Source organism: Macrobrachium rosenbergii, chromosome 45 (assembly GCF_040412425.1).
Source record: "Macrobrachium rosenbergii isolate ZJJX-2024 chromosome 45, ASM4041242v1, whole genome shotgun sequence".
Lineage (NCBI taxonomy): Eukaryota > Metazoa > Arthropoda > Malacostraca > Decapoda > Palaemonidae > Macrobrachium > Macrobrachium rosenbergii.
Window position 1 is genome coordinate 22140207 of NC_089785.1, and position 13578 is coordinate 22153784.

A 13578-nucleotide genomic window follows, 5' to 3' on the forward strand; every position below is an offset into this window, starting at 1 on the left:
TATATATATATATATATATATATATATATATATATATATATATATATATATATATATATATATATATATATATATATATATATATATATATATATATATAGTTACACTTGAATGTATATTTGAAAGGGTTCCCATTCTTCAGGCTAAAACAAAGACCTATTCAGGGTCTGAAGAAAAAAAAAAAAGGTCTATTTCCCCTCCTTTGTAGCTCCAAGGAGGAGGAGGAGGAGGAGGGCGGCGGAGCCACGGTTGACTCCTTAATGAGAAAAGTTGGGGAAAAGTCCCGGGCATTATTAGTATGTAAAGCGGGACATTACCCAATGATTGCGTGTTAGTCTTGACAAAAACCGAGACCCGTGAAAATGGAAGTTTAATAAGATTTTCCGTTGACTTAATTTTATTAGGCGTGAAAGTTTATGAAGTATCGTCTTCATAACCGTATGGCTTTGTTTATGTGACTGTCGTTCCTGTCTGTCCGTACGTACGTTTGTCCGCGTCTTGGCTTGTCTGTCGTAAGAAAGGACATTCAGTCAAGCCTCTGTCTTATTTATGTAGTTGTCTGTTCGTTGGATTGTCCTCATCTTGCCGTTAGAACCGAAGTAAGAGATATTCATTGATGGAAGAAGCTGGTAACCTTCAGACCACTGTTTTCAAAACTGCATGTTAGCTGTTCGTAATATCCTCGACGCTCTCATTGATGTCTTGGGTCACTGAAAAATGCAAATGGCCGATAACAACTTACATCTCTTTCCCATTTCCACGGCGAGGTGGTTTTTGTTGATCGGGTCTTTGAGTTCGGGAGCATTCCTCTTCTTTTTCTTGCGAGTTTGCCTACGTCAAATGCCATTTTCTGATGGTATTTATCTTTTGGAAGCGGGATGGCTACCCTGTTTCTTAGAGGAGGTGTCTTCTCCCAATGTTTGAGAGAGAGAGAGAGAGAGAGAGAGAGAGAGAGAGAGAGAGAGAGAGGAAAGTTCATTTTGGGGTAAGGAGGAAAAGTATGGAACTCTTGGGAAGATCGCAAAACTTTTTACATTACCACCCCTTCAACCCAAGAGCCACAGGAGAAAAGGTGTCCAGTAAACAAGCCTCTCAGAAGGCAACATTCTAAATAAATTCTGTGGTTTGGTGTAGCATGGTGTAGCATTCTTGATGATTTACTCGCAAGTGACCTGACTTACTCTTAAGAGACCTCTTCACACAGAAGGTCTACTAGCTATAGCGTCTGATTAAAGCCACGTCGTGCTTTCTCTCTCAGGACCAACAGGCCCAGAAAGGATGAGAATGGGAAGAATTTTCAGTGCCGTGACCTGGTTCGGGATAATATAATGAAGAGAATTACTAATACGCTAAACAGTGTTTATCATGAAACGCCTCGTACAGTGTAGGTTGAACCATTCAATGTTTTCTTACCTTCTGCAGGACACTCTCTCTCTCCATTCACTGTCGCGAGGCAATTATATCCGCTCAGTCCTCGGCTTGTCTCTCGTTTTCCGTTATAATCCTTGTGTCAAGTTCTTTACATTCCTTTCTTCTTTCTTCCATCCCTACCATCCCACTATCTCTCTTACTTTTATACTTAGTATACTGGATTTTGATGACTTAATTAAAGCGAATTTCGCTTACAGAGTTTGCAGACCTCTGCAATACCTCACTTACTCGTATTTAGCTCCGCCTACACCTGCTGATCAACCAATCAGTGACTTCGGAGGAGGGGGTGTGTCGCGTACTGCAAGTCTTTTTGGAGGATGACTCTAGTAGCTTATCATTTTGAAATCTGCTCGCGCACATCATTCGCAGACTAGGGGGAGCATATCGGCCTAAATTATTTTTCCCTCTCATTTTGCTTATGCGTTTTTTTCATACACCATCCAGTAATGAGAGTTATATGTCATCTGACAGTGAATTTAGGGAATTACTGATGAAGAAATCGAACGGAGGGGCTGAGAATGAGTATTTTTTATTACTCTTATTCAAGAGATGAACCCTATTCACATGAGACAAGCCCACCACAGGGGCCGACCATTCATTGGCTTGAAATTCAAGCTTCCAAAGAAAATTATGGTTTTCATTCGAAAGGAGTATAACAGTAGGTAAGGTTGGACAATGGAGACTTTTTTTTCTAGACCGTAGGCCAAATTCTAAGCCCAGTTTTTTTTTATGACCTTTCAGGTCTGAACTCTGCCTTATCCGAAACTCTTCTCAAAAGCCAGTGAGTGTATTTACATTTTTCAAGATCATGTGATAAAATCGCTTTGTGTGCTCAACTGTTTAATAATGAAATAGGGATATATCGTCGTCGTGGTCAGTCGCACCATTTATTATTATTAATAATATAATGCAATAAAAACCCGCAATTATATAAATGAAATGTATTAGTATGCAGTTGTATTAATTTTTCATCTTTTTTGCATATTGATGCAGTTCATTTATATAATTTATGATTTATATTGCGTAAGTGTATCACGATATTGTGAATTTCTTAGCATTAATTTTAAAAAACCATATAGCAATAAACTTAATTTTCATGAAAAAAATGTGGCATTGGGAAGACTTGACACAGCCAGAATTTGGTACAAAGGGCCAGCGTACATCTGGTCTCAAAGAGTCTGTTGAAAAATTTTTAAACTATACATCAAATGCACGAAGTATACACCTGTCAAAGCCATATTAAAATTTTTGGCAAAAGTTATTTTCGTAGTGATTACGCCCCCTCAGGATAAAGGTCCCGCCTTTTTATATATTGCCAAATTATATGTACAGAAATTCCTTAGAGTTTTCTTATTTTTGAGTCAAGTATCTGAAGACGTAGTCCTATAAACATTATTTACGGAATTTTATTAATTTATTGGTGATTATATAGATTCTGATAATTTACAACAAATTTTTTGAAGGCAAAATAACACTGTTTCATAGGTGACTCGTTTCTGTTATGTAATTGAACGATTATGGTTCTTCTTGTTGCTCATAGATGTCGCTAGGAGTCTCTTTTCCATGTCAGCCATTACGTAAAATGCAATGATGCAGAGAGATAGGTCTCTTATCTTCATTTTAGTCTTCATATCTCAAATCTGTCGCGTTCCAGTATTTTATCATTAGGAAAACAACTGTATTAAAAGAAACACCAAAGGTTCAAAGAACAATTACATTTCTGTCAAAAATGACTGTAATATTAGAAAGGGTCGAGACGGGAAGTCCTCAAAAAAAAAAAAAAAAAAAGTCCGGTTCTGGGATGAAGAGCGATTCTTTTTTTGTAGAAGAGGAAGATAGGCTGTCATTCGTCAGCTTAAAAAATTTCTTTAACCAGCGTTTATCTCAAGCCTTGGGAGACGGCAAAGCTGGGATGGAATGTCATCGTTCATAATCAGATATTTAAAAACTTGGCGGCAGCTTCTTGAAGTATCGTACTATGCAAATTAATTTTAATTTTGGGAGAAACTGAATAGTACGCAGCAAACGCCATGTTTATCACTATGCAACGCTATAGTTTTAATTTCAACTGCCCAGTTTATGCCTTTATCAGTTCAAGGACTTTTTTTTTTTTTTTTAACAAATACCAGACTCCCTTCCTGGTCGCCTCCGTTCTTCCTTATGAAGAAAAGGCGCCATTTTTATGTATTGCCAGAAAGTGATTAGCGTAAATCTTGAAAGGATTCTGAATTTTTGGCAATTTAAGCAACCATTGACCGTTCTAACATATAAATTGGTATTATTATGTATTTTTATTGAATTCTGAAGGAAAAATACATTTTAAGTGACGGTTTCTTATTAAGAAACACAATGGACTTGTCGTCAAGCGCCCAGCTTTGTGACGTAGTTGCCAATTAGTCTTCATGAGTTCCCAGTTAATCTTTTCTAAATTATTTTCTTAGTTTCCATAGCTACCAATGGCTGGCCTCAGCTTTCGTTTATTAAAATAATTTGTCGACCACACTATATAGAAATGGATGTATATAATACTTTGATCCCCGAGGGGCTAGTACTAAACACGGCGTCCCAGGAGCTTCCGCCATGTTTAGTACTAGCACTCGGAGTAGGTGACGCTTAGATAACAAGCCAAAATAGTACCATTTTCCCTTTCCTGGTGATATGTCACGTGCAGTATATAAGATAAACCGGGCCATTGTTGCATCTTGCTAATGTATTGACCATTCTGGTCCACACAAAAATGGATAACAACAGTTTCTGCAACTGCAGATTCATTTGACAAGATCCCATACGTTATTTTGCGTTCATGGATAATTCCTATTAGTTTTACATATTTAAAAGGAATGCTGTAGACTTTTCGTAATCTTGGTCCGTCAGATGCCTTCTCGTAAACAACAAAAGCCATCAGAAGGGAATTTTAAATTCCATATTCCACACACTGCTGTACAATATGTCTTAAACGTAATATTTGAATCTCCTGCCTTAATGAAAGCCAGCTCGTTCATCTCATAAGCTTTTTATCAGTTTCTTTCTCCAACCTATAATGAATATTTTCGTTAAAATAGACGTTATTGCAATGCCTTTATAGTTAACTCATTCAGTCGGTCACCAAACTTTGTTTCCTTATTCCATATTCTTATAAAAAAAATTAGCATAGGCCTACAAGGTATCATTCCTCTATCACCATACGAGGTCTCATTCCTCTATCACCTGAATTCATTTATGCATTGATTCCACCATTACACGGTATTGCCCATCTCCTAAGTTTATTTTTTTTTATTATATAGTTTGTTAAGTATTATATCGCCATGAAAATCTCAGTATGTAATGAGAAATATGTATCAAAACTAATTGTTTCGTTGTCGGCTATGAAATAAAATCCTTGATGAGTTATATTGCTGTCAACCCATTGCAATTGAATCTAAACATGTGAATATAAACAATATTTTATAAATTGATCATAGACGGGAGCAGAAACCGAAAATTAGTACAAGAATTACATGAAAACAGACAACAGCTGTACATTGCTCTTCTCCTTTTGTTACCCTTAAAAATATTTACCGTTTTCTTTAGTCGCTCTGAAGAGAAAATGGACCATTACTGTATAGCGGTGACTAGTGTTAATTGTCAGGCCTCGACTGTTGTCAAAAATTATTTTCTTATTTTTAGTTTTACTGACGTCCATAGGAGGGTTCTTCCATTATTTCTGTAGCCGTTTCAGTTAATATAGTTTTAAATATTGTATTTATCTTTTAATTAAGTTTACCTCTCTATATTTTACCGAGGAAGTCCATAGCAAGTTGTTAAAGTTGTCCTTGAAAGTACGTGGTTTTGATTAGGCCTTGTAACCTTTTTCACTCTTTCAGTTTTACAGAATCATATATTAATGCATTCACAGTTTTATACTGTAACACGTTGCCATGACGTAAGTGTTTTAATGTAGTGGTGATTCAATTCGTGAAGTAGTAACATTTTACACGGACCTTATGCTAATGCCCCTAGCTGATGGTTGTATTAGGCCTAACTGTAGTTCCCTGTGGTCCGTGTTTATTTATATGTTTTCAAAATACTTATTGCTAGTCTTACTAAGAATAAAAGTCCTCCCATGGGGGCTCAGTGTCGTCAGTGCACCACGTATATGTGAATTGTAGGCATTGCCAAAGGGTGTTTGCAAAGTCTCTCTCTCTCTCTCTCTCTCTCTCTCTCTCATATTTTGACGTACGCAGATGGGGTAAATGTAAGTTAGGGAACTCCTCTATAATTGAATGGACTCTTTTAATCCATGACACTTCCTCTATAATGAAATCGAAATATGAAATATGCGGTAAGCAGATTTTGCTTAATAAAATAGACGGCACACTGGTGTCAGGTACTTTGCTCTTAATAAATATTCGTCTCTTGCATGGTGTGAATATCTTGTACAGACGAATTGCAGTCATAATTATGACAGCTGGAAATTAGAAATGGTCTTTTCGACCTAATTCCGGAATTTACAAAACTCACGGTAAAGTTGTAGACCTTGTTTAGAATCCTTGTGAGGTCGCGATATTTTTATATATTTCTTTTAAAATCTAAATTTTATATTAGATTTACGTAAAAAAATGGGTATACCGTCATTTTATGTATTTTTTTATAAAAATAGTCTTGGGTAATTAGATTGCTATTTTACGAAAAGCAAGAATCTGGAAAGACGCACCTTTAGCAATATCCCTGTTTTATATATTTTACGGGGATTCTTCGTGGACAAATGTACTTCCGAATATAAAACGTCTTCAATAAAAAAAAAAAAATTCGAAGTTCTCTTAAGAGCAAAGTGGAAATTGTAATGCCGCTCTACAGGAACATATGCTTACTGAGTGGTGGTGTTGACTGGCCTGTGACAGCCACTGTACGATCGGTTAGGCAGTGTTGCCAAATAACTTGATAGTCAAACCGCGGCAATAGCCTGAAAAGTAGCCCAGTTTTTTATCCGACATGAAACAGTGATTGGATAGTGTATTTTTACTACAATCACAGCTTTTTCCACATTCGTTTATTACCTCCCCAACGTGATCAACAGAATTTATTGAGGTATGGCAAGCAATGCACACGGAAAGTTTCGAATCCGTAGCTTTTTGGTTGATGTCAGTCGGCTTGGTTTGCTGAGGTGAAGTACTGGCCAAAAACCTCGTAATCATTGCTTTCTCTTGCTTTTACATATGATTTATGGGTCCCAGTATTGAATTGATATAGAATTTAGGCCAAAGGCCAAGCACTGGGGCCTGTGAAATCATTCAGTGCTAAAACGGAAATTGACAGTAAAAGATTTGAAAGGTGTAACAGGAGGAAAACCTCGCAGTTGCAGCACTATGAATCAATTGTTAGGAGAGGGTTGAGGAAAGTAAGATGGAAGAAAGAGAATATGAAAGGAGGTACAGTATAAGGAACGAAAGCAGTTGCAGCTAGGCTATTTTCATGGCTTTATCAGTAAGAATTGAAATGTATTTTGTCTCTTTAGAATAAGAGCCTAAGAGACTCCCGGAACATGCCATATTACATACAGGAGCCTACTGGAAGAACTGCAGAATAGGTACGTCAAAATCATATGTTTCTGATACTGTCAAAACATTTCTTTGTTACTGAACTAAGTAATATAAAATTACACGGGAAAAACAGTTGACTTTTTTCCTAAGCCCTTCGCATCATCAACCAGTAAATTAATAACCTAATTAGTTTCATAATCTCCCTCTCTCTCTCTCTAAATAACGCCAGGTAGTAACGAAAATCATCAAACCTGATTTCAGTAATCTAATCCAAAATCCGGCCACTTTCCGATGCTGAATCTTCTTGAGATGTTTCTCTTCTTGTTATGAACAGTTTCTAATAGTCTTGCTATAGGCCTACCCAGCTTCTCATACATTCAAATAAGGTACTCTGGTTTCTCTGTCATGGAGGAATTTCCTTCCCAATCATCAAAAATTAGGAACACGGTGTCTTTTCCGATTCAGAAGAATTTATATATATATATATATATATATATATATATATATATATATATATATATATATATATATATATATATATATATATATATATATATATGGGTGTGTGTGTATGTGTGTAAAACGTAATTATACTGCAGTCCAAAACAAAGTGGTTAAAGGTATTGATCGTGTTCCTGACCCTCGGCCGATTACCTAGTCGAGCCTGATAGCGAGTTGCAGCATTATAGCGTCATAATACGCCAGGCAGACTATAATCTACTCCGAACAGGGCCTTTAAATTCCTAAGAATTCTCTGATCATTAGTCATTTTAACTATTTTAACTGTAAATTGATTCAGGTAGCGTCTGTCACCGTCATAAACAAGATTTCTGGTTTACAGAGCCTTTGAATTCCATAAACAAAGCTTGACGATAAAGTTTGCCTTGCTATTAGTTAATATTTTAATAGCATATTGATTTAGATAGCGTCTATCATCGTAATAAAGAAGATTCCTGGTTGAGATTCAAGAAAAATGAATCGTGTTCGCAATCTAGATAGATGTCCATAAACAAGCTTGATGACAGAAATTTTTTGCCGTTAGTTAATATTTGAAGTCATTAACCGCACCAAAGAAGATTCCTGGTTAATAAAATTCTTGATTCAGATTCAGACGTCGTTTGTTAGCGTGTGAAAGAAGATTCCTGGTCGAGATTCAAGAAAAATGGAATAAATTTCGCCATCTAGATGACATTTCGCAGCTTCGTGATCAGTGACTCATTTGTTTTCGGATGTAAACAAACATTGACATCTTCTTCATTCGTATTCGAGCGGGAGTTTGAATCTTGCGAGTGTCGTCGTTCGCGAAAAAAAATGATTTGGCGGCCTTGAATTAAGTGCTTTTAGGTGATTTCGGGTTCTTTTGTGTTTCCAAGTGTCTTTTTATCAAGTGTCACGTCAGATAAGTGTTGGGGTTCGGCGATAAGTGTTGATAAAGTGGGGATTTAGTGTGACCTTTCGGAGTGTCCTGCCGGATGGCGTAATATTGCCAAAAGCAGTTTTTGGATTAATGTGACTAATTTCATTTATTATTTCAGTTATTTTTAGCGTAAATTGGGCTTGGGTGGGCTAGGGTAGGTTAGGGGTAACCTGTAGCTTAGTAGAGTCAAAGCTAGGCCTGTATCGTAGGTTAGTCGAACCTGTAACCCATAGCTTACCCTAGGCTAGGTTGTATTTCGATATACTGACATTATAATCTGTTATTTAAGCTAACAGCTGTAGGCTAAGGCCTTATTATTAGCATATCTTTTTAAAATTGTTGCTAGGTTAAGGAAGTAGGCATAGGCAGTGCTATTGGTAAAACTGAAGACTACTACCGCACCACTTTGGTTCATTAACTACCCATTTACGTGTAAAATTAGTGCCGTTTTTGGTTAAACTTTACGAGAGTTGCGCCGCCTGATTCCCTCCAGTCGTCGACCAGGACAGGTTGCTCATACGTAAATAGCCCTAACTTTTCCCATAATGCCAGGTCCTGACCTAACCAGATCTTACCTACCTAACCTAACTTAGGGCGACATGCCCTGACCTAGCTGGCGGTCTGGAGCCCCCCAAAAAGGTGGTAACCTGTCGCGGTCGACGACTGGCGGGAATCAGGCTGCGCAACTGTTGTAAAGTTTTACCCCATGCTTAGTACCAGCCCCTTGGGGATGAACGTAAAAGCATCAATAAAGGACGGTAGATATCGTAAACACAAACAGAAGACATAAACACATACAAAATCATAGCTAAAGCACGGTAAATATCATGGTCAGTGACTGGCCATAACTAGGCCACAGTAGACTACTACAGTTGCCTTAGGCTAGGCCTATTGGTATCATTTTCAAGGGGTGTATATTAGCCAGTAGGAGCTGTGTAGCAAAGCACAATGCCAGAGCTGAATATTCTACTTAGTGTATAGATATATTTCTGTGCTAGGATATGTTGATTAAGATAAATCTAGATAAAGGAAGGTTAGCCCAGTTTGTTAGATAGCCTTCACAGCATGGTTAATCTCTTTAGGGTGTAATTGCTCCTTTTGTTAATTTTCTCTGCATTTCATTCATTTCCTAAAATGCATTTGCTCCATACTGCCTTTGTTGCAGTGCTGAGAATACAACAGAAAGGATAGAAAAAAGCTATTGGATTTTGAGGGGAGACACTGTAGTATATATACTTCCCAAATTAACTTCCCATTACCTGGGGGGAGGACTTTAGAGGCTGTGTTGATTCAGATAATTGTTGATAGTCTAGATGCCTTTTTTTCATGTGTTCTGAAAAAGTAATTGTTAGGTCTAGAATTCTGCTTCTTGTATTGTATGACTATATTATGCATTTTGTGATGATGGTGCACTGACAGAGACCATTTTTATTTTATCATAATACAACTATTGCATGTTTTTTCTGCATCATAGACATAAGCTACCATGTTTTATAACTCTTGAGCTTTAAAATATGGGCTATGAGACCAATAGATTGTAAATTTCATGACAAATATGCATAATCAATTAGAATATAATAGACTATACAGTATATGTATGGTGTGTTCATCCAATTTATAAACTATCTTGTTTTGCCTGTCCCTAAAACTTAGGTGTATCAAATGCACATTGTGCTGAATAACTAAATGAAACAAATGAAGTGGTCATAAGGTGATGAGTTAGCTTACTGTTACTTCTGTGAAAAGCTCTTACCTTCTTAATTCAGTTTCATAACTAGTAAATTTAGGCTCTGAAGAAGACTATTGTGTTTTGCACAAAACTATATTTTATTTTGCACATGTCACTTTTATTCCTGCTGCTAAGAAAGTTGGAAAGCAGTTGTTTTCACCTACATCTGTTTTTATCGTCAGGATATCTAAAGAATAAACGAGTAGAATTGTACTACTCATTTGTTATTTATTCTTCGCTTTAAACAAAGCTAGTGACCAGACATTTCATTACTGGCGCAGGTGCTTGTGAATATTTCTTCTTTCTCGTCATTAGTTTTTTACCGTTTGCAATGAAACATTGTGCTGTGCTATGAATAATCATTATCATTATCATCTTTCTGGATTAGAGAAAGATAAGGTAGCGTGGCGTAGATGGAAGCTCCAAACTAATGAAATTTTGTCATTCCGTGGGATTTTTGTGTTTAGGAATTCCAGTCTGACATGTAACTCTCTTGTTTTAAGTATGTGGTGTAGTACTGTTAGAAATAATAAGAACATTAGCTTACAGATACATACTTAATTGGATTTTATAATAAGGCAAACTTTCTGGGATGATTAATATCTGTACAGGTAAATTAACAAACAGCAAATTGTTACTGACACTCAAACTTAACTAAGCATTGTTATGGGATGGTCATATATGATGAGGAAGTGGCTTTTAGAAGCAATGGTACAGAATATTAACCATTAAAACTTGAGAAAATTCTTGATAAATTCCAACTGTATTCCTAAATTTAACCAGTGCTGATTGTATTGTAAGTACTGTATTTTCTTTCATTTGAAAGGTCTGTTAATAACCAGGACCAGAGGTTATAACATGTCAAGTACTGTAATGGTGTGCATGTTAAGAAACATCATATTGGTTTTAGTTTTTTAGATGTTTCTTAGGTACAGATCAATATAGTATTCACATTTCCATTGCTGTATGTCATTCATGAAGTAAAAGATATGTATTTCTCATTTACTGTTATTTTTGTAGGTACCTTGCTAAAACCTGTTGTATTATATGTTGTTGACGCTTTTATTTTAGGTTCTATGGCGAGTTTTTGTAGCATGTAATAAACTAAACATTATTTCCTCTTCTCTTCTGATCTTTAGGTGGAGTGTTCGTTATATTTTTCCTACGTGTTTTCGTTTTAAAAGATAATAATGGCTCACAAGAATAGTATAACTGTAAGGTCATCAAAGAAGAGTGTAATATCAAAAGTAAGTATGTTATTTTGTTTTACTTAGTTGAATGTTATCTCACGCTCATCTCGTAGTAGTCATTAAGCATGCTGTGACTTTAGGCTTTCATGTTACTTAAGTATTCATAGTCTGAGTTTTAAAAAGATAAACTGGAGTAAGTGGTTACAGGTACAAAATTGATTTGCTGTGTACTGTATCTTTTCTGAACACAGAAATTATTGTAAAAGTTTTCATATATAAGAATCATTAATTTTCATGGTATCATCATCATTTTCCAGTTAGTTGATACTGGCTTTCACCTTGTTTCAGAGGTGGAATCCAAGTGCAAGTTCTTTGTCGAATAACAGAAGTTATGCATTTTATAATATTGGCACCACTTCCATAACCATTTTCCCTATGTGTATATTTGGACTTTGTCTTCTACCTTGGCTGGTAAATGAAACTTTTGCAATTTGTACCCATCAACTTAAAAAGAAAAGTAACATTATAAGATGATATATTGTAGCTTAGAAACAGCTTGACGTTGGTGCATGCCTCCATCTCTTACAAGTAAGATGAAATTGCAAAAGTGACTGTAACTGGTGTGCTTTTTCCTCAATCTTGCATTAGAATTCAGTTCTCATCCAGCCATCCTGTAGCATCTCACCTGTTGAGGTTGTGTTGTCAGTTTACAGTCATTTCTAACATTTTGGGTTTTACATTTGTATCTGTTGATTTATTTGTATCCTTTAAAGGGTTGTATTTTGGAAGCTGAAGTCAAATAACTTCATTATCAACAATAGGAAAGATGTTCCTAATATCTTGTTTGTATTGGTTCTAGTAAACTATAAGTTTTTCATTTGTAAGGAAAAATTTTGGCAGTAACCATAATTTTGGAAGCCGTCTATAGCACTGAAGTTTTACTTTATTTTACATCTTTCAGGTTGAAGTAGTGACCGTCCCTGCAAATAATGTCAATAGCATTACTTCGAGGCATCCAGTTGCAGTTGTGGTGGCTGAAAAACTTTGCCCTTCTGCAACCGAGCGCAATTCGAAGAACGAACCCAAGCGCGTATATATCCCTGGGTGCCCGATCCCTCAGATCTTATCTCAAGAAATGGAGAAGTACAATGTAGCAGACTCATCTCGTAATTTCAGCAGGCAGACTTTCCCTGTTCGAAGATCATTCAAGTCTGAAAGGAATAAACTGAACCACCAGGACCCCAAGCCTTCTAAAGCTGTCACTTTTCAGATAGACAAAGTTACAAGCTTTTCGGATAATCCAAAAGAATATGAATGTTCTCATTCCAGCTCCTCTGATATTGTGGACAGTTCTGTCACAAGTGATGTGCAGAGTGGAACATCAGGAGAAGACCAACCTACTATTAAAACGCAGTCGTCAAGTGTTCCTCGATATGTTCTCGTGTCCAAGGGCATGAGGGGAAGGTATCAGATGGAATCATATTCAGATGCTAAAGCAAATAACATTCAGAAAACTAATTTGTCTTGTAATTTCTGTTCCACGCCAAAGTGCAAATGTATGCGAGGTAGCTCGGAAACTGTAAACACCAGCGACAATGAAACTGAGAGAGATGGCGAGAGACTAGTTATTGGAGATGATTTACCTTCGCAAAGAGAATCAAATTTAGGAACAAAGTTCGCTTATGATAGACCTGCAAGAGACACTGTTGAGGCATCTTCACAAAGTGATGACTCATTTGACAATGAGAACCAGAGACAGACTTTTAAGGGTGAACAGAATATTAATTTTACAGATGAATCTGTTAAACCTGTAAAATCAGGCAGCTTTCACATTCGACAAAGACCTCATGTTTTGGAGACGAAGAGAGAGTATAATGCAGATGATTATAGATCGGATGTGAGCCAGAAACCAGTGTCTTACAAGAAGGTTGTGTGTAAAAGCAAGAAAGATATATGTGATCACAGTCGTTCAAGAGGCCCAAGGCCAGCTTCTGCAAGCGCTTCCATGGGTAAGGGTTACTGAGTATATTGTATTATTTATTGCGATTATTATAGAAAGATTTTCTGTGGCTAACTGTTTGTAGAATATGTCAGTAAGGGTATTGAGATATATGCACTATTATCATAAATTAGTTTACTGACACTACTGGGTTACATTTTTATACTTTTGGGACTCAGCCAAAGGTTTTTTACTTTACTATTAGCCTTCAAGTAAGGCAATATAATTGTCCGAGCTTTTAGGGATTCACTGTAGTGAAGATTTCCACCATGAAATATAAGGGAAAAGGCTAT

General features: G+C 36.5%; 1 protein-coding gene across 2 annotated transcripts in view; it reads left to right on the plus strand.

Annotated features, from left to right (window-relative positions):
* Positions 1-8167: 8167 nt before the first annotated feature.
* Positions 8168-13578, plus strand: part of LOC136829772 (protein bassoon-like) — a 547662-nt gene continuing 542251 nt past the window's right edge. Inside the window, exons 1-3 of one of the 2 annotated variants that reach the window (XM_067088656.1) lie at positions 8168-8294; positions 11236-11343; positions 12248-13295. In XM_067088656.1, the coding sequence (XP_066944757.1) occupies positions 11287-11343; positions 12248-13295 (1105 nt within the window). In that variant the 5' untranslated portion in view covers positions 8168-8294; positions 11236-11286. The remainder of the gene's footprint in view (positions 8295-11235; positions 11344-12247; positions 13296-13578) is intronic. The other variant, XM_067088654.1, reaches the window with a different exon arrangement.